This window comes from Alternaria infectoria (assembly GCF_024043175.1).
Source record: "Alternaria infectoria strain BMP 0036 chromosome Unknown scaffold_46, whole genome shotgun sequence".
Lineage (NCBI taxonomy): Eukaryota > Fungi > Ascomycota > Dothideomycetes > Pleosporales > Pleosporaceae > Alternaria > Alternaria infectoria.
Window position 1 is genome coordinate 20,421 of NW_026250735.1, and position 25,318 is coordinate 45,738.

General features: G+C 54.7%; 11 protein-coding genes across 11 annotated transcripts; 8 read left to right on the forward strand and 3 right to left on the reverse strand.

Annotated features, from left to right (window-relative positions):
- Positions 1-384: 384 nt before the first annotated feature.
- Positions 385-1,528, forward strand: J4E92_010889 (uncharacterized protein; the record flags this gene model as incomplete). Its single annotated transcript, XM_051502223.1, has 2 exons — positions 385-503; positions 553-1,528. The coding sequence occupies 2 exons, from the start codon at positions 385-387 to the stop codon at positions 1,526-1,528; spliced, it is 1,095 nt and encodes a 364-aa protein (XP_051347549.1).
- A 1,457-nt stretch (positions 1,529-2,985) lies between these two features.
- J4E92_010890 (uncharacterized protein) lies at positions 2,986-3,428 on the reverse strand (the record flags this gene model as incomplete). Its single annotated transcript, XM_051502224.1, has 3 exons — positions 2,986-3,149; positions 3,198-3,335; positions 3,419-3,428. 3 exons carry the CDS (start codon positions 3,426-3,428, stop codon positions 2,986-2,988), a joined length of 312 nt encoding a protein of 103 aa, XP_051347550.1.
- Positions 3,429-3,956: 528 nt separating this feature from the next.
- HHT1 (histone H3.1) lies at positions 3,957-4,525 on the forward strand (the record flags this gene model as incomplete). The annotated part of the gene is made up of 4 exons (XM_051502225.1): positions 3,957-3,985; positions 4,037-4,066; positions 4,126-4,159; positions 4,208-4,525. The coding sequence occupies 4 exons, from the start codon at positions 3,957-3,959 to the stop codon at positions 4,523-4,525; spliced, it is 411 nt and encodes a 136-aa protein (XP_051347551.1).
- Positions 4,526-5,026: 501 nt separating this feature from the next.
- J4E92_010892 (uncharacterized protein) lies at positions 5,027-5,703 on the forward strand (the record flags this gene model as incomplete). The annotated part of the gene is made up of 2 exons (XM_051502226.1): positions 5,027-5,192; positions 5,246-5,703. The coding sequence occupies 2 exons, from the start codon at positions 5,027-5,029 to the stop codon at positions 5,701-5,703; spliced, it is 624 nt and encodes a 207-aa protein (XP_051347552.1).
- A 250-nt stretch (positions 5,704-5,953) lies between these two features.
- On the forward strand, positions 5,954-7,789 carry J4E92_010893 (uncharacterized protein; the record flags this gene model as incomplete). The annotated part of the gene is made up of 2 exons (XM_051502227.1): positions 5,954-6,485; positions 6,546-7,789. The coding sequence occupies 2 exons, from the start codon at positions 5,954-5,956 to the stop codon at positions 7,787-7,789; spliced, it is 1,776 nt and encodes a 591-aa protein (XP_051347553.1).
- Positions 7,790-8,357: 568 nt separating this feature from the next.
- Positions 8,358-9,224, reverse strand: J4E92_010894 (uncharacterized protein; the record flags this gene model as incomplete). The annotated part of the gene is made up of 1 exon (XM_051502228.1): positions 8,358-9,224. The coding sequence occupies one exon, from the start codon at positions 9,222-9,224 to the stop codon at positions 8,358-8,360; it is 867 nt and encodes a 288-aa protein (XP_051347554.1).
- An 832-nt stretch (positions 9,225-10,056) lies between these two features.
- On the forward strand, positions 10,057-12,208 carry J4E92_010895 (uncharacterized protein; the record flags this gene model as incomplete). Its single annotated transcript, XM_051502229.1, has 2 exons — positions 10,057-11,710; positions 11,763-12,208. The coding sequence occupies 2 exons, from the start codon at positions 10,057-10,059 to the stop codon at positions 12,206-12,208; spliced, it is 2,100 nt and encodes a 699-aa protein (XP_051347555.1).
- A 2,382-nt stretch (positions 12,209-14,590) lies between these two features.
- Positions 14,591-15,386, forward strand: RAS1_2 (Ras GTPase; the record flags this gene model as incomplete). The annotated part of the gene is made up of 2 exons (XM_051502230.1): positions 14,591-14,668; positions 14,724-15,386. 2 exons carry the CDS (start codon positions 14,591-14,593, stop codon positions 15,384-15,386), a joined length of 741 nt encoding a protein of 246 aa, XP_051347556.1.
- A 2,355-nt stretch (positions 15,387-17,741) lies between these two features.
- J4E92_010897 (uncharacterized protein) lies at positions 17,742-18,670 on the forward strand (the record flags this gene model as incomplete). The annotated part of the gene is made up of 2 exons (XM_051502231.1): positions 17,742-17,745; positions 17,778-18,670. The coding sequence occupies 2 exons, from the start codon at positions 17,742-17,744 to the stop codon at positions 18,668-18,670; spliced, it is 897 nt and encodes a 298-aa protein (XP_051347557.1).
- Positions 18,671-19,269: 599 nt separating this feature from the next.
- On the reverse strand, positions 19,270-21,476 carry ATM1 (Iron-sulfur clusters transporter atm1, mitochondrial; the record flags this gene model as incomplete). Its single annotated transcript, XM_051502232.1, has 3 exons — positions 19,270-19,554; positions 19,622-20,934; positions 20,990-21,476. 3 exons carry the CDS (start codon positions 21,474-21,476, stop codon positions 19,270-19,272), a joined length of 2,085 nt encoding a protein of 694 aa, XP_051347558.1.
- A 246-nt stretch (positions 21,477-21,722) lies between these two features.
- On the forward strand, positions 21,723-25,306 carry J4E92_010899 (uncharacterized protein; the record flags this gene model as incomplete). Its single annotated transcript, XM_051502233.1, has 7 exons — positions 21,723-21,900; positions 21,956-22,436; positions 22,488-22,704; positions 22,755-23,033; positions 23,648-24,206; positions 24,510-24,850; positions 25,013-25,306. The coding sequence occupies 7 exons, from the start codon at positions 21,723-21,725 to the stop codon at positions 25,304-25,306; spliced, it is 2,349 nt and encodes a 782-aa protein (XP_051347559.1).
- Positions 25,307-25,318: the final 12 nt, after the last annotated feature.

Here is a 25,318-nt window from a genome sequence, read left to right on the forward strand (position 1 = left end):
CGTCAGCAGGATACTGATGGCAACTGTACGGACTTTCTGCGGCACGGACAATGCCTTAATTTACGTAGTCTTCGGTACCCTGCCGCTTCGGCTCTAGCTGGCTGTCTGTAAGGTTGCAGCGCGATCTTGCTTATGCAGGATCACAAGACTACTGTAGGGAAATGCTACCTGTTTCCCTGTACGAGAGTTACGCTATGCCGCCACAGTAAAACGATCGTGCATAGCCCGAAAGGTTCTGTATCTTCCCCATTTCACTTGCTAGGCACCCTGCGATCCCCACCACCCCGCTTCCTCTCTGCATAAGTACTTGAACAGCCGGGTAAATTGTTGAACTTACCTCACACGCCTCCCCTTCCCCGGTATCTGTGAAATTGTAACGGCAGCATGTTCAAGCTTCTGATTGCAGCGGCTCTTGCTGCGGTGGGCTCGTCCCAGTACGCCGTGCCCAACGCGACCAATTCGACTACATTCATGAACCCGATTGTGGGCGCTGGAGCAGACCCGTAAGTCAATCCTCCAAATTATGCTACCATCCGTCTGAACATCATCCAGCTGGATGTTCCGCCACAAGGACTACTACTACATGACCTACACCAACAACGTCAACATCACCCTCTGGCGCAGCAAGTCCCTGACCTCCTGGGACGCCGCAGAGTCCAAGACCATCTTCGTCCCCGAGCCCGACCAGGCCTACTCCACCGACCTCTGGGCGCCCGAAATCCACCAAATCGACGGAAGCTGGTGGGTGATCTTCACCGCAGACCCCAACTTCGACTCCCCACCACCCGAGGTGGAGATGTGGTGCGAGTACAACTGCCCCGCCGTCAACCACCGCATGTTCACCGTCGTCGGCGAAGGCGAAGACCCCTGGACCGCCGAGTACCGCTACCACAGCGAACTCGAGACGTACGATCAATTCGCCATCGACGGAACCTACTTCCAGCACGCCGACCAACTGTACCACATCTACTCGTGCTGGTACCACAAGTACGACGGCTGGCCAGCCAACCTCTGCATCACCAAGATGTCCGACCCTTCCACCACCATCTCCCCCTTCTCCGAGCGCCAAATCATCTCCGTCCCAGAATACGCATGGGAAAAGACCCCCTTCGGCCGCTCCATCAACGACCGCCTCTCCTCCAACGAAGGCCCCCAACAACTCACCAACCCCACCACCGGCCAAAACTTCCTCATCTACAGCGCCGCCCGCTCAGACAACCGCAACTACTGTCTCGGTCAGCTCGAGCTCGTTGGCGACGACCCCATGAACCCTAGCGACTGGCGCAAGCATCCTTACCCCGTCTTCTACCAGAACCCTAGCGAGAAGGCGTACGGTGTTGGTCACGCGTCTTTTACGACGTCGCCTGATGGATCCGAGGACTGGATCGTTTACCATGGTATGCAGGATCCGACGAATGGGTGGAGTGCGAGGTCGATTCGTGCGCAGAAGTTTGGCTGGAATGAGGATGGGAGTCCGGACTTTCCTAAGCCGGGGTATGGGCCGTATCAGGTTCCTAGTGGGCAGTAGAGAGGTGGTTGAAGTGGTGTCTGGGTTTGCGGGATGACAGAGGGGCTGTGAAGTCTCTCTTATTCTGCGGCTGGTTTGCTTGTATCTTCGGGACGGCGGCGATCGGCTGTGTTGGAAGGGTTGTGAAGAGAGCCTCTTCTGCCCTGTCTCTTGCATACAGACCTTGGATAATACCTAGGTATCTGGACCTCGATGGATATATATTGCCACCTTAATGACAACGATCATGATGAACTTGACCGACCATTGTTGAGACTTTATCTCTTGTGTAATGCCCTGCGTCGTAGAGATGATGATGATGATGATAATACATATGGGTGTTCCTGCCAGTTCCACCAAGTCCTCTGTTCCCTATGTGACTTTATGGTATACTGTAGACCTGCGTGGCTTGCGTACACGTTTGGTGCGGCTTCGATCGAGCATGCCCACCACCCGGAAGTATTGCGCAACCCACCACATCGCTCGGAAATATGCAAGAACCACATATACTGTAACTTATGGAGCTTTGAAACATACCATGATGTTCCGATACGATTTCATGACATCCGAATTTGGGTTGTTGTGTCTGTTTTTCGGATTATGTAGAACGTCTTGTTGTGTGTTTCTGGTATTTAAGACTCAACACGTAACATGTTCAAAAAATTACAACACAACCACATCTTGCTCAAACCAACTCAAACTTGGCAGATCAACCAAGGTAACACATGAAAACGCTTCTCACAAGTTTGAGATTATTTGGGCATCGTTGTGGATGTCTACGCGTTGGAGGTCTGCGGAAGCGTCTTTCTGGAGCAGTCAAACTACGCGTATATTCATAATCACACGACGCGGGTTAGATGCACAGCGCGATATAAATGCAAATATACAGTCACGCGTACATCAAGAGTACAAAAATTCGAATATTTATTATTCACATATAGCCCGCCGCGTTGTTCGGTCGTTGGTTGCAGAAAGAGGTGACGTCATACGTTCAACAGCCAAACTTCACAGCCGTCTTCACGCAGGTGGCAGTAAGCGCAAGCTATGAGTCATACTACGACCGGTCAAACGGCACAGTCAATGAGTCACGAAACGTCCTGTTCATTGTGCAAGCGAACGAGATGAAAGTCGGCCTGGCAAACTGTACACGACGCTAAATCACATGCACACTAGCAGAACAAAAGGCGGAACAGCACACCGCGGAAGTGGAGCACAACAGCAATGACCACCGCGTTCACCAAAAGTTCGCAGACGCGTCGCACATCACAGCAGAAGACAAGTTGATGAAGTTATTATGGTATCATTCCATGCAAATCAGAACCCGACTGATATAACCGTGAACTCCGAGCCTTCTTATACTATACAAGGCCATGACCATCCCACCAAGCACCGAAGAGGCGACCGTAGACTGCTGAAGAAGCCAGCCGGACAAAAGTCGTAACATTGAAAACCGTGAAGAGCGAGAAAAGACGACGCGCTTAACCACCGAAACCGTACAGAGTGCGGCCTTGACGCTTGAGAGCGTAGACAACGTCGAGGGAGGTGACGGTCTTGCGCTTGGCGTGCTCGGTGTATGTGACGGCGTCACGGATGACACCCTCGAGGAAGGTCTTGAGAACACCGCGGGTCTCCTCGTAGATCACTGGGGTGGGTTAGCGAGGTAGGCGAGGAAGATGTGGAGGAGACATACTGGCTGAGATACGCTTGACACCGCCACGACGTGCGAGACGACGGATAGCGGGCTTGGTGATACCCTGGATGTTGTCGCGGAGAATCTTGCGGTGGCGCTTGGCACCACCCTTTCCGAGACCCTTGCCACCTTTGCCGCCTGGGAGACGCGTCAGTAAAGTGTTGATGGTGAAGGACGACGCGTTGAGCGCGCCGAACTGTGGAGGCAGTGGGAATACTCACGACCAGTCATGATGATGGATGTGGGGGGTTGTTGTGTTGGGGAGAGAGTATTGTTGGTCGTAGAGTGAGAGAGTGGTAGTAGTGGATTGGATGCTTTGGTGATGATGGGAATTAGTTGGGGCGGCGGGCGTCGTGTTTATGAGGCAGCGGGGCGCGTCGTCTTGCGCGCCGGATCACACGCCAGCCACGCCAGATCAAAGCCGCGCACGGGCGCGCTTTCCAGATCAACGCCCGTGCCCCTTCCCAATCGGGGCGCGCAGCAAGCGAGCCAATGGGCAATGCGCGCCGCAGTGTGGACTTGGTGGTTTTGAAGTTGCAGCGCGCGCAGGTTAGCATGCTTAGCATGGCTTTGGTGTTCCTGGTGCGCGCTGTGAGGGAGCGCAACAAAGATTGATTTTCCAGGCAGCCGCCCGCCCCCCATTTACCATATAAGCTGCGCCCGCCCACCCTCCTCCATCTCTCATCCACTCAACTCCACTCACCATCACAACAACCATCTACCACATCCACATCCACATCTCCATCCCACTACAACAACATGGCCCGCACTAAGCAGACCGCCCGCAAGTAAGCTTCGCCTCTTCAACATTACAATAACTATCATACTAACAATCTCAGGTCCACTGGTGGCAAAGCCCCCCGCAAGCAGTTAGTCTAGCCTCAGCTCTACTTCGCACCTCATCGCAGCATACTAACTTCACTTCAAGGCTCGCTTCCAAGGCAGCTCGCAAGTCCGCACCGGTTGGTACTATCACTTCATCATGCGATGCACGCTCTAACATATTCCAGTCAACCGGTGGTGTCAAGAAGCCTCACCGCTACAAGCCCGGAACCGTCGCCCTCCGTGAGATCCGTCGCTACCAGAAGTCGACTGAGCTCCTCATCCGCAAGCTGCCCTTCCAGCGTCTTGTCCGTGAGATCGCCCAGGACTTCAAGTCGGATCTCCGCTTCCAGTCCTCCGCCATCGGCGCTCTCCAGGAGTCCGTCGAGGCCTACCTCGTCTCGCTCTTCGAGGACACCAACCTCTGCGCCATCCACGCCAAGCGTGTCACCATCCAGAGCAAGGACATCCAGCTCGCCCGCCGCCTCCGTGGTGAGCGCGGTTAAGCTTCTCACCTTCGATATATCGACACGACTATGACAACTTCTTCGGGTCGGTGATGGATTGGGTCTTTGGGTCGGATATTTAGGCGTTTGGGTTCATGGTTCACGGTCTTCAACTCGGTTTATGAGTGCACACGAGCGGTGCTGAGCATGTAGTATATCCAGGTTAATCAGTGATGGTCACTGGCGACATCCCACGAAATCAACAGATTTCTACTTCATTCTATCTACATCTTTGATTGTGATGTTTGCTTTTACTTTCAGGGTGTCGCCAACTCTTCTTTGCTCCGCTCTTTGGTGTTCATACCACTGCGCTATCTCGACTGGTCGCGAATAGTCGCGATGCGGCACTCACCCCGCAACATGACGCCTATCGCAGCTACTAACTCGACCAACACGACGCAGCACCTCGGCGAACGGTACACTAACAACTGAGACTACTATCATGTCTTCCCGTGAATGCTGCGCAGTCGCGCATCTTCATCCAACACATACCTCCTCACGATGACCTGGCAAACCGAATTCTGGTCATGGATGTCGCCACCCACAGTGCAGACCGCTGAAGTCCCAGCCGTCGGCCAAAAGGCGCCCTCCACGCCCAAACTCACCATACCAGCACAAGATGGCAAGCCGACAATCGTCACCTTTCTCCGGCACTGCGGATGTCCTTGTACGTACTTTATCTAAAACCATTGTGATGCGACCTTACTGATATGCTTGCAGTCGCAGAAAAGACCTTCCTAAACATGCGCGCCCTCGCGCCCGCTCACCCAGCCATACATTTCATAGCCGTTTCGCACAGCGACCGAGCGGCTACGGACCGCTGGCTTGCATCGTTGCCTGAACCGTCACAGAACTCCCAATCCAATCTCAGCATCGTGGTTGATGCAGAACGCGAAGCATATGCCGCGTGGGGCTTAGGCACGTCCAGTCTGTGGCATGTGCTAGGTAGTATACCCGGTACGAGCAAGTTGAGCAAAGAAGGGATTAGTGTGAGGCCGACTGAGAGTGGGAGTCGGTGGCAGACGGCCGGCAATTTTGGGGTTGATGCGCAGGGGGTTGTGAGATGGAGTAGGGTTGATGGGAGGGCGGATGATATGCCGGATTTTGAGGAGGGGGTGGATAAGGTGCGCGGGGGGAGGTTTGAGACGGGGGGTTTTGCTGAGGCTATGCAGGGTTGATGGGGGGTGTGGTTGTTTTGGTGTGTTTGTGTAATTGTATGTGATGCTTGTGGTTGGTATCACGGTTGTGCGGTTGTCGCGTTTTGCGCTGTGAAGACGCGGATTATGTGTCGCATGTGAGGTACGAGATGACCGTGAAGCACAACGCGCTCTCGCATCCTTCTCGCGACCATGTGAAGAGTGCACGCTCTATGGCCATGATAATACACCCGCCTCCTTCTCGTAACACACATTTCTAAATTTCCTGACTATGGTGATCAAAGACAACCCCTCGATTGGCCCGCCCACCGATGACCTCACGATAACACGCGAAAACGCGCCAACAGTCGAAGCGCGTCAAAGTGTCGCCACGCACACAACAGACCCGCCGCGGCCGGATCATGGCATCATGGCTGCACCGTCCACACGGCTGACGACTCGCGCGAGCGAGTATGGCTCAGATATCGACATCCAGTCCATCGCGACGCTGAGCGACTACGGCTCGGACATTGACATTGACGACGACACCATACTCGCCGACGCCTTTGACACGATAACAGACGCTGCGCAAACCCAAAAGAGCGCAGTCCTCCCCAGCATAGAATTCGAAGAGGGCGAACTCGAAGACGAAGAGCAGGATGTGGACGGCTTCGTGCAGATCCATAGACCCACGGTCCTGCGCGTTGCAAAGGGCGAGGCCAGTGTCGACGCGGATGCACAGAGGGATATACAGAGCTCGCCCATGCGAGAGCGCAAGGCGCTGGAAGTCGAGTACGACGAACGATCGCGACGGGCGTGGAGTGGTGCGTTGATCCAGACTCGCAGCAGTGGCATTGGCATGACTGACGACTAACAGCGCTTAGTTCCTCACGAACAACCTGCCTCTCCCCCCAGACCCTCGCAATCACGATCTGATCGCAGCATATCACAATCTACGCGCGCCGCCTCTACCACACAGGCCGTGCAGGCTGCCGAAACCGATAACCGGCCGCCCATCGAGCGTTTCCGAACGAAGCCCAAGAAGTGTCTTTCGGTGACTGATCTCGTCTCACCAGCATGGTGCGAACTGCAGTACTTTTACACGTTGAGCAAGTTTGGCCGCAAACCACGAACACAGGCGATGAAGACTGGTAGCAAGATACACCAGACGCTGGAAGACCAGGTACATACGACAGTGCCTGTGCAGGTTGAGAGCAAAGAAGACCGATTCGGCTTACGCATGTGGAATGCTATATCCGGCCTGCGCTGTCTCCGCGAGACTGGCCTCACACGGGAACTGGAAGTCTGGGGCGTGCTCGAAGGCCAAGTCATCAACGGCGTAATCGACGAGATCTCATACGAATGTCCCGACCCAGAATTCGAAGAGGAACTCGAGCGAACCCGAGCCGAGAAAAACGGCGGCATCGTCCCCCTACCACCAGGCCAACTCAGTATCACAGACGCCTTTGCAAAAGCCAGCAAACCGCCCTCCTCCAGCCCATTAGTCTCGACACCACCCTCCGATCGCCAAATCTACATCGCAGACGTAAAAACACGATCCGCGAAATCCCTCCCAACCGGCGCGTCTCTCCGCCCTACCTGGATGCAACTAATGCTCTACCGCAAACTCCTCGAATCCCTCTCCCTCAACACCGTCGACGCCGAAACCGTCTTCGCGCGCTACTCCCTCGACCCCCTCACCCCCTTCACCCCGCTCTTCCTCTCCGAAATCAGCAACATCGGCCCCGAAAACGGCGTCTCCTCGTACCCCAACCTACTCGCCCTCTGGTCCCTGCTCGTCACCGAAATGCAAGCCACATTCCCTCCTTCCAGCCTCTCGCCCATCCTCCGCGCGGAGTTTAGGTATGCGAAGACGGGGGATGTGTTGGGCAGCCGGCTTACGGTGTATGAAGCGAGTGTTGTTGATGGGTATGTGGAGAGCGAGATGGATTGGTGGAAGGGGATGAGGGAGGCCAAGGGCGTGGAGATTGAAGAGGCGTTTAAGTGTCGGATTTGTGATTTTAGTGACGAGTGTAGTTGGCGGAAGACGAAGGTTGAGGAGGCGGTGGAGAAGGGGAGGTTGAGGAGGGAGGCGGAGGCGAAGGAGAGGGGGAGGAGTGCTGTGTAGGGTGTGATGTGTGGTTGTAGATATTAAGGGCTGAGCTATTACCGCGTTCAATAAATAAATGGAACAGGTGCCTTACAGGTTACATATCATCAATCTGAATATTCATCAACAGTTTCATGTAACGGAGGCTTTTGGAAAACTTCCATGACTAAAATCCTTTCCAAATGGATGTTCGATTTTTCATCTAACAAGGTGTTACAATCAATCTATCACATGCTGCTGTTAATTATCATATACTATGGCGCTATTTCCCGAATATCTTATATTCTGACATTCCCTTCTCTTGTTACATTAGTGTCAATGTGGAGTTTGCTAGTCTTCTGAAGAAGGGATTGTCTCATCGGCTATGTGTCAGCAAAATTATCTCACATAAGTCTCCCACATTGATTAACATGTGTCTGGACGAATGCAACGATGCAGGTATGCTGGCATCGCCACCAATAACGTAGCTTCGACGCCGACATTCGTTGAAGTAGTATAACCGTGACAATGAAACGCTGTCATATGCTGCACTGTATCCCCCGTCTTTCGCAGCGCCTAACCCTGCAACCTACTTAAGAATACCCACTCACTCCATCTGTGTAGGAAGCGACACCACTCTCTTAGCCTCCGTACTCCCTTCCGTATCTACCTTAACACCCAACTTCTCCGCTACAGTAACGAACCCTCCCCTCCCCTCCTTCGCATCAATCCACACATCAACCCACCCCTCTCTCCTCGCCCCCTCAACCACCCCCTCACCCCAATCCTCCTCCTGCGCCCTCTCCACATACACAGTCCTCAACCCACACCCCTTCGCCGCCTTGAGATCATTCAAATGCGCAGCCACCATGGCACATTCCTCCGGCCTGAGCCCCAATTTCTCCGCCGCGCCCAGGTAAACTTTCGGACTGGGTTTGTACGTGCCGAACATCTCGGCGGAGAAGATGTGCGAGAAGGGTATCTGGCTGTACGCACGTAGATCGGAGAGAAGAGATAAGTTCCCGTTCGACAGCATACATGTGTGAAAGCCGGCTTTGTTCAACAACGCCATACCCGCGACGGAGTCGGTCCAGGGGTCTAACTGGTGCCATATTAGACTCAACGCGCGGATCTCTTCCTCGTCCCACAGACCGTCTAATTCCCATTCTGATATGAGTTTCTGGAGTGCACTTAGATGGTGGTCGTCGACAGAGACCCATGGTATGGACGGGTCGGATGCGAGTTGTTTTGTAAAAGCCTTGTAGCTGTTCCGCCATTGTTGTGCGAATTGGCCCCAGTGCTCGTCGCTCATTTCAGAGACTCGGAGGCGCAGGCGCGAGGCTAGGGATGCGGTGGCGGAGTTTAGGGCTAAGTGGGCGGATCGTGATAGTGCGGTTGTGACGGTGGAGCGCCAGTCTACGCAGGTGCCGAAGATGTCGAAGAGGACGGCTTTGGGCGGTGGGGTGAGAGACATGGTGTGTGGTTTGATTGGTGCTGAGGTGGGTGATGGTAGTGGTGTGATGGCGTTGGCGAGGTGGAAAGTTTATTTTTGCTGATGGTGTAGGTGGTGGTGTAGGTGGTGGTGGTGTTTATGTATGTACGTCACCGGGAGGATTCCCCGGAAATATATCCATTGTTTCCGGGATATGTGCGGTGGGAAGGTGGATTGGATCTCACGAGCGGAAGAGAACTTGGACAAGACATTGTATGCACAATAACTGTATTCATGTTACTCTGCTTTAACAATCATGAGGTGCGCACTATCCATGTGGCAGTCGCGTGGAGGAGACGTCATAGCTCCCGAGGTCTGATCTCTAGCTCACCAGCCACTTCCCATCCTAAGGAACTCCGCCCGGAAGACCACCGTCTCCTGCATTCCAAGCGCTTTTCACAAAAGAACACAAATCGACACAAATCAGATGTAGAGCTAGCCGGATATCATGCATAAAAGCACCTCTAGAAGCCTGCCAAGCAGACGTCATCCCCAACCGTGTTAGCACCCCACACTAGCGCTTTGCGGGGGAACTTGGGGTAGGCCGAGCCAGCTCCTTCCGAGGTCAGCGTCGTTGGTCCCCTTGGACCGATCGGCAACGTTCTAAAACATCAGTGCTCATGACGCCCATATGCTTTCCCGGAAGAGCTACTCGTGCTTGACCGCATTCACTATCCTCAGGTCCGACATACCGCTTACTTCTTGCTCGGCTCATAGCCCCGTTGCCCGCGCTAGCTTCGTTGTTAGATCTAGCAGACTACTTGCGTTCTCTGCTTCACGAAACCAATTCATATCTGAGAAACGGACGGACAATATGCCTCAAGGACATATTCAAGACAAGGTCTATGCGGCCTCCATCGACAATCCCGAGGAGTTCTGGCAGCGTCAGGCGGAGAACTTATACTGGCACAAGAAGCCTTCCAAGGCGTTCCAGCGGGGCGTCAAACACTTGAAGAAGAGCAATGTTTCACATGAGCATTGGGAGTGGTTTGCCGATGGCGAGATCTCGACGACTTACAATTGTGTGGACCGCCATGTGGAAAACGGCAATGGCGATAAAGTAGCTATCTGCTGGGACAGTCCGGTAACCGGGCAGAAAGAGCAGTACACATACCAGCAGTTGCTACAAGAAGTTGAGACACTGGCGGGTGTGTTGAGAGAAGAGGGAGTCAAGAAAGGCGATGTCGTGTTGATATACATGCCGATGATACCGGCTGCGCTCTTTGCTATGCTGGCTATTGCCCGGCTGGGAGCTATACACGCGGTCGTTTTTGGTGGTTTCTCACCCGCAGCACTGGCACAGCGGATCGAAGCAAGTCGCCCTGTCGCAATCATGACGGCGTCCTGCGGAATCGAAGGAGCGAAGAAACCAACTGAGTACAAGTCGATGATCGAAGGAGCAGTTCACAAGAGTAGCTTCAAGCCATCCAAGACCATCGTTTGGCAGAGAGATCAGCTTCGATGGGATCCGATAGTCAAAGAGGAGGGTCAAAGGAACTGGCAACGACTTGTCAAAAGCGCGAAGAACAGGGGGTTGAAGGCCGATGCTGTGCCCGTTAAGAGCGGTGATGGACTGTACATCATCTACACGTCGGGTACGACTGGGCTTCCAAAGGGCGTTGTCCGCTCTGCAGGCGGTCATGCTGTTGGGCTGAATTTCAGCATCAAGTACCTGTTCGGAGTCCATGGCCCGGGCGACGTCATGTTCACAGCGAGTGACATCGGCTGGGTCGTTGGACACTCTTACATTGTCTACGCTCCGCTGCTGGCTGGCGCCACTACGGTTCTGTTCGAGGGCAAACCTGTTGGAACCCCCGATGCAAGCACTTTCTGGCGCGTCATTGAAGAGTACAAGGTGACGACCATGTTCACCGCTCCCACAGCTTTACGAGCAATCCGCAGGGATGACGGCGATAACGAATTCTTCGAGGCAAGAGGGAAGAAGGGTGCGCTGAAGACACTGAGGGCACTGTTCCTGGCAGGAGAAAGAAGCGAACCGAGTATCATTCAGATGTACCAAAAGCTACTCGCGAAGCACTGCGCTCCTGGTGCAATGGTTGTAGACAATTGGTGGTCCTCCGAATCCGGCTCACCCATCTCCGGAATCGCACTCAGCGCCTCTGCCGGACTGGACTTCTCTTCTCAAGAACGACCCGCGCCGCTTCCAGTCAAGCCAGGCTCGGCTGGAAAGGCGATGCCTGGGTTCGATGTTCGCGTTGTGGATGACTCGGGTAAAGAGGTCAAGAGGGGCGAGATGGGCAACATTGTCATGGCGATACCGCTTGCTCCGACTGCCTTCACCACGCTGTGGGAGGATGAGGAACGCTTCTATAAGGGCTACTTGAAGAGATTTGATGGGAAGTGGATTGACACTGGGGATGCTGGCATGATTGACGAGGAGGGCTACATCTCTATCATGGCACGGGCGGATGATGTGATTAACGTTGCGGCACACCGCTTCAGTACCGGTAAGTGCTCTACTCAAACAATTGATGGCGAGCTCGAGCTGACAATATCCAGGCGCCATCGAGCAAGCCATCACAACCCATCCTTCCATCGCCGAAGCAGCCGTAGTCGGCATCCCCGACGCACTGAAAGGCCACCTCCCCTTCGCCTTCATCACACTATCCACAAACAACCACTCCGAGTCCGCCGTGGCAGACGACAAGCTCCTCGCCGAAGTCCAACGCCTAGTACGCGAACAGATTGGTGCGATTGCCAGCCTCGGAGGCATCATCCAGGGCAGGGGCATGATCCCGAAGACGAGGAGCGGCAAGACGCTGAGGAGAGTGCTGCGCGAGCTACTGGAGAATGCGACGCATGGGGAGTTCGACAAGGAGGTTAGCGTTCCGAGCACGATTGAGGACCGCGAGGCTGTTAATGTTGCGCGGGAGAAGGTACGGGAGTACTTTAGGGTCAAGGGCAAGGATTTGCACAAGGCTACGGAAGCGCGGGCGAAGTTGTAGATGTAATGGGATGGGTGGTGATGATATTGTAGGGTTTCAACGGTATATGTGGTCTTCCATCGTGCCTTCTGTTTGGTCGAGATTCTCGCATCGTGCCTTCCTAGATTCCCCCCGTGCCCTCCTTCCATGTTCGGTGCCTTCCTCAATTGCCGCTCACTTCGCTTGTCGCGTATATGCCAACCTTGCTGCATTATCTTATCAGTTCGTTATATAGACCGTTTGTAATGACGTTCGTTGTGCGATCCAACGGCAGCTCGTGTTCGCAGCCTCGCCGCCGGATGAATCAACGGAGTCGCAGCGGGCCGTCCCCAGGAATCGTTAGAAATCGCTGTCACACGAAGCAACGGTTCAACGCTCGACGCCAAACGCCCCAGCGCTCAACGCCGCGTCACTACTTATCACCAACAGGTACTCGAGGTCCAACTCAAGCAGGGCAAAAAGGGTTCCGGCTCCGTCACAGCGCATGTTGGTGGCCCCACCTAAACACGTGCTTGCACGTTGCTGCGAGCCATGGCCCAGGCGCTGGACTGGGCTCCGGGCTGACCTACATGACGCTCGTGCTGAGCTACCATGTTCCCGCCCACCTGGGAGCTTGACACTTCATCAGCGCACATATCAAGGCATTCCCTGGGTCGCTCATCTAGTCAGTGACCTCGGAGCCTCGTCACAGTCGCGCTGGCACTGGCTAGTCGGGCGTCTGGTCAGGCTATGCCTCGCGCCGGTCGTCTACGCGTCGTCTACAGCTGTGTACAAGCTTTCTTACCGGCAGAAGTCGTCGCAGCCAGGCGTCTGACATGAGATAGCAGGCCGCCGCCCGCATTCATGGCCAGAGGCGTGCCGGCGACGACGTCTGTTGGTGCAGTGCTCCCGTCGGCTCGGCAGAATATCAGGAGCGCAACAGTGGGCCAAGCGACTATCGGCTACACGCTGTCGCGGCTTGGGGTCCAGTTCCCCGAAGCACCATGCCTCGCAGCCCACGCCGGACGACGACTGAAACCCTGGCGCAAAAGTGGCCGACCTGTCCTGCAATGTCGAAGCAGCATTCACATGTTGGAGTCGTTGGAGTCATGGAGTTGGCCGCCCTTGGTGAGCGAGCCCTCGACTCCTTGGTGTGGCTGGAGCCGGGAGTCAGCGTGCTGGCGGGCAGGCCGCTCGGCGGCTTTCTTGTTCCTACAGAGTCGAGGGTGCATGTGTAGTGCCTCTCTCCCCAATGGCACCCCCAAGGGGGCCCCCGTTTGCAGCCCTAGCATGTCCTAGGGCCTGCCGCCTGCGCTTGCGCACTGAGACGACGGCAGCTCTTCTGGCCGTTTGGTCGTGACGGCACCACCTTGGGACGTGACGGGCGCACACAGTGAGACCAGGCTTCCACGACCTGGGGCGGCACGGCGTCGTCGGCTTATATGGGCACGCAGCAGCCAGCCACGGGGCCGGGTCGGCGAGGCGGTCCTGAGTGCTTCTGGCTGCAGGCCCTTGGCTGTTTCTCGTCTGCATGGCTTGGATAGGACTAGGCGGATTGACGTTTGGCAGCCCCCAGTGCTGCAGCGCCGTCGCCCAAGGCCCAAGGTGCCAACTCGACGCAGAAGCGTAAAAACCCCGGAGGCCCATGTCGACTAATCGCGTTTCTTTTTGACCTCCCTCATCCATCACGCCGCTATCGTTGCCCCCGTCCTCCGTGCTGCCTGCCCATCCCACGTCGCCCGCGCCCATGCAACGGAGCCCCGATAGTAGACGCTGCTGCTGATAGGTGATGCCCCGGACTCGGACGCTTGCACCCTAGAAGCCCTGATCGCTTTGTCCATCGCCCGCTTCCAAATCCACATCTTCACGTGGGGACACGAGCCACTCGCAGAGAACCCTGACCACGTCAAGACGCCTCGCCCAACTTTCTCCCATCCCCTCGACCACCACCGGACCACCTCCCAACTCGACTTGCTCCAACGCGCATCTGCTCCCCGCTCGCCAACGCCGCCCCTTCTGCGTCGGCCCAGCTGCACAGGCCTCGCTTCCGCCTCGACGTCTGTGTGCAACCATTGTGCACTCCCAAGCCGATCCATTCTGAAGCGCCTGCAGCTCCCCGTCGACACGCGCCCCTGTGCTGCCGTGCGAGTGTGGACCGCCGTTTGGGACCACGACATCGAGACGCTCATTCTGGCCGCGCCGCCCCCTTCGTCCCGCCCCTCTGGATCTCTCGCAGCTCCCAACCTAGGCTGAACCCGCTGAGCCCGCTGGTCAGCTGCAATCCCGCTGCTGTACACGAGACGATACTGCGACGACGTGGCGAGCTGCTTGCACCACGCCCCGTCCTTTATCTGTGCCCCATCCGCCCTTGACTCGCTGCCTGCATTGAATTGACGCGGCCGACTCTGCTCTCCTACCGACACCATGGCGGGGAAAATGACGCTGTACAAGCTGGTGGTGCTGGGCGACGGTGGTGTGGGAAAGACCGCCCTGACCATACAGGTAGCCCTGCCCTCCTGTTTCCCCCATTCCCTTGACATTGGCTGACCGCGGCTAGCTGTGCTTGAACCACTTCGTTGAGACCTACGACCCCACCATTGAAGACTCGTACCGCAAGCAGGTGCAAATTGACGGCCAGTCCTGCATGCTCGAAGTCCTCGACACGGCTGGCCAAGAAGAATACATCGCCCTGCGGGACCAATGGATACGCGACGGCGAGGGCTTCGTACTCGTCTACAGCATTTCATCACGCTCCTCCTTCGCCCGCATACAGCGATTCCACAGCCAAATACAGCGCGTCAAAGAGACGGCCATGGCTGGCTCACCGACCTACCCCGGCTCGCCCATCAGCGCATCAGCTCCCATGTTCGGCCAGGCCCCTGTGATGCTCGTCGGAAACAAATGCGACCGTGTCACGGAGCGTGAAGTCTCCACCCAAGAGGGTCAAGCTCTCGCAAAAGAACTCGGCTGCGACTTTGTCGAGGCATCCGCCAAAAACTGCGTCAACGTGGAAAAGGCCTTCTTCGACGTCGTTAGACAGCTCCGACGGCAACGACAAGGCAGCGGACGCAACCCCACAGACAGGAAAGAAGCCCGCGTACGCACCGGCCTGCACGAGAAGGACCGCACAAGAGGAGCCGGTGACCGTCGCACACGGGGCGCCGGCATGACGGGCGGCAACAAGCGCGGCAAAGAGAAACCGAAGTGCGTCATTCTATGAGCTCCCGGCTCGACATCCACTCGGTCCAGCGACCGATACGCCTTCCGACATACATATTTGGATTTACTGCACCATAACGGGCTACGACACCTCCCACTGTCGTGCCACATCACTGATAGAAAGCACTCAACAAGGCGTCGGCATATGAGCGGCGTTTGCATCGATGGTCTCACTTTGGTTTTGCATGAGACCCATGGAGTATCTGGAGTACTACGAACATTAGCCTATTCTTATTTCCTTAACGACCGAGATCTGCGCAGCAACTGAGATCTTGCATGACACTGTACGGCTGAATTGATTAAGTGGGCTAGGGCTGGCGGGTTGCGAAAAGAAGGCAACATGTCGACAATCTGGAAGACGGGTACTGTGGTAGCATGTGTTTATTGTCAGCAGCGCATGGCATATTTGGAAATCTCAAAACCTGGAATAAGGACGGAAAAGTCATGGGTTCAGTTTGGGTCACACATTCTTCTATAACGCCCCCCCGAGATACCTTTCGAATTCAACGTCTATGTTTTTTGGTACATAACTACTCGTCCTCCTCCTCGTCCTACCTTGATTCTTCACATGTGTGATCTTCATCTTTTCGTCCCGGATAGTGTGTCTCCGATGTTCCGGTACGTCTTCCCCACAAAGCAACCGACCCGACTCCGGCACTGAGGACATGTGGAACCCCGAGAGCCAGCCCTTCCCACGCGAGCGACAAGCGGGGATTTTGTATTTGAATTAAATGGGCAAACCAGCCAATCGCTCTACTTCCTCCATCGACAAATGAATCAAAGCACAATGCAGCTGGAGACGAGAGCGGCAAACGGAGACTTTTGGTCGTGCAGTAACGAGGGAGGGGAGAGAGACAATCCCTTGCCTCCCCTGCTGTTTCGTGCGTGCGTGCGTTGCGGCAGCGGGCCAACGTTGGCGATATCCCAGCACGTACAGGCGGCGAGTGCAGCTGGTAGCTCCAGGTACACCCAGGCGCCGTGCATATCGACTGCGAACGAACGAAGAGAAATTTTCGCCACCGTGAATTTGCCTGCATGCGGGAGCAGTCTATTGTTGGCAGTGTCTTTTTCTGACCTCTCTTCTTCCCTCGACGTGTTGGTGGGAAAAGGAGAGGGGCGTTTCTGGCATTCTCCTGTCAAGTTGGGCAGCATTGCATACTGCGGGTCATCAAAGTGCCCTGCAAGTCCCCCGAGACGGCAAGGCTAGCGATGGGACGAGCCCATGTGCACTGGCTGGCTGTTGCGACGATAGCCAGGCGGCCCTTTGATGCATACACGTTCGAGAGGTGGATGTTGTGCTTGTTGGATGTATGGAGTTCACAAGATACTTTCGCTACGGCGGTCCTTCAAAGCTGATCTTGGTTCATCTCACGATGCTATAAGCAACGTCTCACAGCATCAAAATGAGTCATGATGAGTTTACGCCGTTTGCGCACTTGTTCTTGTGTACAAAGTAAACCGGTACCAACGCTTGCTTAGGATAATACCATCCATATTGCACACCTCAGCGAGTCCAGACCTCACGCAACAGTCGAGCAGGAGGAACTGCGGTCAATTGCGCGTCAGGCCTTGACGCGTTTGCAGTTTCAGAAGGCGGGACACGTTCGTACCTGTCAGTTCAGTCCAGTCCGTCAACCACTGCGGGGTCCAAAGAAAACGGCACCTCATTACCAGCACACACCATACGCGTAAGCCCAGAATGTCACTTACTCTACAGTTGCCCATATCCAAATCCCCCCCTCATCACGCCATACGTTGGAACTAAACTGACATGCTGTCCAAAAGGATCACCGCAACGTATCCTAGTTGCCGAACATGACCCTGCTTCCGGATTTGGATATGGATATCGACCTGATGGGTGCCCAGCCCGCTCTGTTCAAGCTTTATACCCAACTTGCCTTGTTCTTTCCGCTGTCGGAGGAGGGGCAGGTACCAGCGTCACGGGATACTACTGTAATCACTGCGATCATCACCGCCGGATTGGCAGAGCTAGCAAAGATTTTCCCGTGGGTTGCTGGTCAGGTCGTCGACGTCAATGCCAATGCAAATTCTCACTCCGATTCCGACGTCACGGCCACGCCCCTTTATAGGATCCGGCCATACGAACCGGTGCCGCAGTGTATCGTACGAGATTATACTTCCGATGCGGAGATACCCAGTTTGGCGCAGATCATAAATGCGGGTTTTCCGATGCGCATGTTGGGTGAAGAGACTTGGGCGCCTTGTCCTACGCTCGCTGCTTTGGGGTTTGATCCGAGGAAGGCGTCTGGGGAGGATGATCGGCCTGCTCCCGTGATGCTGGTGCAGATCAGTTATATTCGGGGTGGTATGGTGCTTTGTGTTAATCTGCAACATAATGTGTGCGATATGATGGGTCAGGCCGCTGTGATAGGCTGGTTGGCCAAGGCTTGTGCGGGTGAGGAGTTCACGGAAGAGGAGCGAAAGGTAGGTAATATGGTGAGGACGGGTGTTGTACCGCTTATTGAGGATGAGGGATGGGTGCCTGGAATGGAACTGCAGAGTCAGCTTTTCCCTCCAGCTCCCACGGTTGTCAAAGAGGAGGATACCGCTGAGTCGACGGTTGCTGGAGCACCTGTCAGATGCAGGTGGGTGTACTTCGACTTCTCGGCATTGTCTTTGAAGACCCTAAAGGATCTTGCGACCACCACACTTCCCCAAGACTTCACCAATTTCATATCAACCGACGACGCCCTCTCCGCATTCATCTTCCTCTCCGTTCTACGCGCAAGACAAACACGTCTACCTCCATCCACACCAGCAACACTCGCACGCGCCGTCGACGCCAGACGCTACCTAAACATCCCCCCCAACTACCCCGGCATCCTACAAAACATGGCATACACGCGATACACCCTATCAACCCTCCTCTCCACCCCCCTCGGCCACATCGCCGCTACAATGCGCCACTCCGTCGACCCCGCGACCTCAGACATCGCATTCCGAACACGTTCCCTCGTCACTTTCCTCGCGCAATCACCAGACAATGCAGCGAAAACGAGTCCGACTGCTACTCTCGATATGAGCGTGGATATTGCGCTTAGCTCGTGGACGAAAGTACCGGCTTACGAGTGGGACTTTGGACTTGGGTTGGGGAAGGCGGTTGCAGTGAGAAGACCGGGGTTTGTGCCTGTGGAGGGGCTGGTGTATTTGATGCCGAGGAGTAGGGAGGGGAGTGTGGCTGTTGCGATGTGTTTGCGAGACGAGGATTTGGAAGGGCTGGAAAGGGATGGAGAGTGGGGAAGGATGGCTACGTATGTTGGTTAAATGCGGATTTGATGCCGCGAGATGAAAGAGATTTACGTGAAGAATGAAACTGCGATATGTACAGGTATGGGTACAACCGTAAACTCAGTTCGGCATTCGTTATTTAGAAGCACAACAGCGAGTTCCTTGGTCTTGGATAGACTCTAATCCGCCTTCGATACCATGACCCCTACGACGGTAGTCACTGGGCCGCGTTGGCAATTGTATCTGCATTACCAGGTGCCGGGTCAGACGGATTGGACTCATACGATCTATATCTCCGCTCACCTGATCACGTTTTAACGGTCACCGCATAGGCCTATCTGGCAGCGAGTTGATACTGTTGCCTCGTTGTTATGGCCCCTGGAATGTTACGACCTCTCTATGATCTTCAACATAATTGTTTGCTTCAACGTTGCCATACCGCGGGCCCTCTGCTCATCTCACGGTCTATTCTCTGCTACATCTCCATGCCATATACTCATCGAATCCTTCTATGAACAGTACCTTCGACGCACGCGAAGACTCGAAGAAACCCATGTATTTACAAACCACCTTCACAAACATCCAACTATCCTACACGACCTCCCAACCTCCCAACCGCCATCTAATTCTTCTATCTAATTCTTCTTCTCTCCATCCTTACCCTCACCCTCCTCTTCCTTCTCCACAAACATAGTCTCCTGCGCACTCCAAAGCTCACTATACAAACCATCCCGATCAATAAGATACTGATGCGTTCCACTCTCTGCCACATTACCCTCTCTCAACACGATGATAACATCGGAGTCGTAAATCGTGCGGAGACGATGGGCGACAAAGACGGACGTGCGGCGCTTCTCTTTGACAAGCGAGTTGATGTGTGAGAGGAGGGCTTGCTCGGTGTGCGTGTCTAGGGCGGATGTCTGTGTGTGGGATGTTATGTTAGTCATTGGTGAAAGAGGAAGGTGGTAGGGAGGGTTTAGGACGTACAGCTTCATCGAAGAACAAGAACGGCGGGTCCTTGAGGACGAGTCTTGCGATGGCTAGTCTTTGCTTCTCACCACCTGAAATCATCATTCCGCGCTCACCAACCATGGTCTCGTATCCGTCGGGGAAGCGACTGATACTCTCGTCGATGCGCGCTTTCTTTGCCGCTTCGATAACTTGTTCCTGTGTCGCTTCTAGGTTGCCGTAGTGGATGTTGTGCTGGATAGTGTTGTTGAAGAGCGGGGTGTCTTGTGGTACGACACCAATAGCCCTCCTCAAGCTATCTAACGTAACATCGCGGATATCTTGGCCATCAATCAGAATACGGCCCTCCTGTGCGTCGTAGTAGCGGAAAAGAAGTCTTAGGATCGTCGACTTTCCGCAACCGCTAGGACCAACAATGGCGACTTTCTTGCCCGCAGGAATGGTGAGGTTGAGGTTCTTGATGATGGGTCGGTCGGGTCGGTAGCCAAAGGATACGTTTTCGAATTTGATTTCTCCCGTCTTGAGGGCGAGGGGCTTGGCGTCGGGCTTGTCTTTGACGGCTACGTTGACCTTTTGGAGGTTGAAGAGTGTTTCCATGTCTAGGAGACTTTGGCGGAGTTCGCGGTACATGGAGCCGAGGAAGTTGAGAGGCACGGAGAGCTGGAAGACGAGCTGGTTGACCATGACGAGGTCGCCGACGGTTAATTGACCGGTGGCTACGCCGTTGGCTGCGAGGTACATCATGGCGGTAAGGGCGGAGGAGAAGATGATGTTTTGACCGGAGTTGAGGAAGGCGAGGGAGGTGGCGACCTTGATGGACGCCTTCTCGTAGTCTTTCAGAGCCTTGTCGTAGCGGCCGACTTCGTACTTTTCGTTGTTGAAGTACTTCACTGCCTCGTAGTTGATCATGGAGTCGACAGCGACCGTCGCGGCCTTGTTGTCTGCGGCGTTGGCCTGCTTCCTGAACTTGGTGCGCCAGGAGGTGGTCATGATGGTGAAGACAGAGTAGGCGGTCATGGTTGTGCCTGTGATGAGAGCGAATTGCCAGCCGTATTGGTATGTCAGGATACCGCATACCAACGAGATCTCTAATGCCGTAGGGAAGATATGAAAGACCATGGCAGTCAATAAGAAGCTGATACCCTTGGTACCGCGATCAATGGCGCGTGTCAAGCCTCCTGTTTGTCTCGATAGATGGAAACTCAGGTCCAGCCTTAGCAAATGATCATAGACACTGCAAGCGACTTTACGAATAGCCTTCTGGGCGACACTGGCAAAGACGGCATTGCGCAGTTCCTGGGAAACAGTGGCGCCAATACGAGTCATTCCGTCTGAAGGGAGTCTCAGCCAGGGTGGACATGGGATGCATTGTTGGGTCTAGCTTACATGCGATGATCATAGAGCCTGCCACTGTGGTCGCTGTGCCGCCAACAGCCGCAAAGTCTATGTTCATGGCGTCTACAATGCTCTTGAAGTAGAAGGGGACTTGGACGTTCAGCAGCTTTGCGCCTACCAGCAAGCCCAGACTGATGCCGACCCTGAAGCGCGTGCCCATGTTGTCCTTTGGCCACAGGTATGCCGACATCTCTTTCATAATGGCCCAGTCAGCCTTGCGCTGCTCCTTGTTGGTCAGGACCTGCTCCTGCAGCAATGGGTCCGTCTTTGCGACTTTGGCCGCGGCGGGGTCGGCGGCAGGTTTGGTGGCTTCGATGGCGGGCTTAGAGCCGGGCTTTGGCCGCTGGCCGTGTGCATCCTTTCTGTGTAGCGGAGAGCAGGTGAATACGCGAATGCCGTGGTGGAGAGGATGCGGGCGCAAACTGGACGATCGAAGACCCGGCCGACTGGCGGCGCGGGCGAGTGGTTGGATTAACATGGCGATGTCACATGTTAGGTCGCTGAACCGCTGGCACAGGAGAGAGAAGCCGTGGAGAGCTTCAATGGCGGAGGAGGACAAGATGGCAAGAGAGTGTTTGCTGTGAGTACCTGGAGACATGCATCCCACGTTGTCTAGCGTGTTTTGGGCGGCAGGGCTGAAGCGAGGCCGTCTTGCATCATCGCTGCTCCGAGCTTGACCAGAACATCTTCGCCGCCCGTCACGCGCCAATTGCCCGGCACAGCCATGTTACGACCGGCTGCCTCGCCCTGGAGAAATATCTCGCGCACCTCCGCCGCTGCCATACGGCGGACGCCCTTTGCGGCGCGATGCATCAACATATCAGCCACCAGCTCGTCAAATGAGCCCGCGCTGCAGCAGGCAGTCAGTGTTGAGGGCACCGCGACGCCCATGCACACACCAGGTAAGAAGCGTCGATATAATTACATTAGTTATACAAAGGCTAAAAGAACCGTCAGACGCCCGATTCGAAGTCATTGGCACCCCGTTCTCCCTCCTCTCCGTCTCCCTCTCCGCCTCACAGACGCTCTACACCCGCCGCGGCACACTCGTCGGCCTCAGCGGAAAGTCGGAAAACACGCTATCAACCCTCTCCTTCCTCGAGCCCCTCCAGAGGGCCCCCGTTGGCATCCCCTTTCTCTACCAGAAAGTGTCTTCGACGAGCCCCGTCACAGCTCTCGTCTCCACAAAGGCACCCATATCGAGTATCGTCTCGGTCAACATGGACGGAAGGGATGATTGGATTGTTAGCCAACGAAATGCATTGCTCGCCTGGACTGGCCACACTCTCAAGTTGAAGCCGCAGTACAATGTAAAGTTGGGGCTGGCACACTGGGGAAACACATATATTACTGGCAGGGGGTTACTTGCGCTTGCAGGAAGCGGGCAGATATACCAGGTCCAGGTCAAGGCTGGCGAAAGCTATGTCGCGCATCCCAGGTATGTTGAGACGACAGAAATACTCAGAACTTTACACTGACAGCATTGTAGCAACGTCGTAGCGTACACAGCCTCCAACACCCCACCAATCCCTTTCAGGTTCAAGTCGTCGAACCTCCGCTTCCAAGTGCCAGACCTTGGCTTCGGCTCAATGGTCCAGAACACCAAGTTCTTCCGAACTATGAGCAAGACAGGCACATGGCGGGCTCTGGCAACCACATATTACACTCTCAAGACATGGTTGCGGAGAACAGTCTGGGGCGACAGAGTAAGCTACAGGCCTAAGAAAAGACTTGTCACAAATGCTAATTCACATAGTTATTCCTCCGTTTCGAAGGCCCAACCACCATGCTCATACAGTCCCGCGCTTCCCGAATCAGCGACGTCCTTACCCTGAGAAACGTCGATGAAATCGCGGACAGCCCACCAGGCGCGGTTGAGGACGCTGCCACACGAAAGATCAAAGAGGAGATCAAGTCAATAGGAGAAGGCACAAAAGCACCGATACCCAACACAGACGCATCGGGCACAATACGGTATGCCACCGTGAAAGATGGCAAGGCTGAGTTTGAGAAGCCCAAAGTAGAGGAGGTGAAGGTATAGAGCATCTGTACTGTATGTATATTTATGACATGGACCTGTGCAGTGTGGTCTCAAACACAAGGCGCTGCTGTGTGATTTGAAGTGCTCATACCTAACGTGAGGAAGATATGCATATATCAAAGGCTTTTACTTGATAAGAAAGTCACGATATTCGTGAGTACGGGACGAAGTATCGTTTGTTGTGGGAAAGGGCCACTGCTGACTTTGAAATGGCGTGTCAAACGTCAGCAACGTGATGTCGGACGCTAGATCGTCTAGCGTGAACGCGACATCTCCCAGCCACTGTCCGCATCGCGTCCACCATCTCGCGTTCGCGACAGACGCTGGCCTGCGCGCGACATCACAGTCAAGACGCGTGCTGACTACGCCGCAACCACCGCTATGGCGGGGTATACCTGCGCATGCGTCTTGTATGACTGGACAGCATGTGCCATAACACGCGACATCACGCGCGAGGCCTGCTTGTCCACCAAGGGCTACCGCCATTTAATCAGGCAAAGAGACCAGGTTGAGACTCCACACTGACAAACCGAAAGCTTCCTTGTTGACGCTAGCTCACATCGACGCTTCACTACTTCGACCCTACTCCACAGATTTAGAAGATGCAGACACAGCCGAATCATTCGAGCAACGATCATGTCCTCGCCAAAGACGAAGACGCGCCGAACATGACAGAAGTCGAGGCAAAAATTGCTATCTCAAATACAGAAACAGCTGTTCCATACACAGTCTTCACCAAGGCCGAGCGGCGCATGATTACATGGTTGATCGGATGCAGCATGTTCTTCTCACCATTTACAGCCAACATATACTTTCCATGTCTTGAAGAACTCCAACGCGCTGTGGGTGTCAATGCCAGCCTGATCAACCTTACCATCACGACATACCTCATTGTTCAAGTAATCGCACCAGCCTTCTGTGGAGACTTGGCCGACAATCTCGGACGGCGACCTGTGTACCTCATCACTTTCGCTATATACGTCTGCGCAAACCTGGGTCTCGCTCTTCAGCAGAACTATGCTGCTCTGATGGTCCTGCGTGGCGTCCAGAGTTTCGGCTGCTCCGCAACGGTAGCCATCGGATACGGAGTCATTGCCGATGTAGCGACGCCGGCTACTCGGGGAAGCATGTTAGGGCCTGCAATGATTGCGACAAATCTCGGTCCAAGTATAGGCCCTCTAGTTGGTGGTGTAATGGCATCAAGAACTGGATATCGATGGGTGTTCTGGTTGCTAGTCATTATTGGAGCTGCCTTTCTGGCCGTTTTAAGCCTCGTCTTCCCTGAGACTGGGCGCAACGTCGTGGGAAACGGCGGTATTGCAGCACCCAAATGGAACATGCCTTTGTTGCAGTCAAGCCGGCAGCGACAGCTAGAAGCATGTACAGTACAGAGGGCTTGGAAGAAGAGAAGCCTCATACCCAACCCCTTCCAAGCTCTGCTGGTTTGTTTTCACCGAGACACCGCTGCAGTCCTTTCAATTAGTGCCGTCTACTACGCCGCTTACTACTGCATCCAAGCATCCATCCCCGCCATCTTCACGGAAATCTACGGTCTCGATGAGCTCCAGGTTGGTCTATGCTACTTTTCAATAGGGACTGGCGTTATCCTTGGTGGTTACATCAATGGAAAACTAATGGACTACAACTACCGCTCTATAGCCAAGGCGAACAATATAACAGTCGACAAGGTTGCTGGCGACGATCTAGCCAAATTTCCCATCGAGAAGGCACGGTCTCGGTTATCGTGGCTTCTGATCCCGACATCGACTGCAGTCATTGTGGGGTATGGATGGGTCTTGCGCGAAGAAATTGTATGCCACCTCCACTACCCACACAGTCGGAGAACTGACGGACATGCAGCATATAAGTGTACCACTGATCTTTCTGTTCGTGCATGGATTTCTCGCTACATGCATCTGTCAGGTAATTGCTTTTACAATGTACAACCGGCAGCAGTATTGACAACGTTCCAGACGCACAACACCCTCATTGTGGACATTTCTCCGCAGAACACAAGCACTGCCGCTGCAGCAGGTAACATCACACGATGCGCTCTTTCAGCAGCAGCTGTTGCCGCAATGCAGCCTCTTCTGGAAGTGATGGGCAAGGGCTGGTTCTTCACGGCTCTCGCCGCAATCTCTGGTATACTCAGTGCCATCGCAACAATCTTCATTCGACTCAGAGGTATGGCGTGGCGCAATGAACGGCAAGCACGTGAGCAAGACGGATGTACGCAGGAGATAACGCACAAAATCGAGGGGAAGTGAGCTGATGACCTC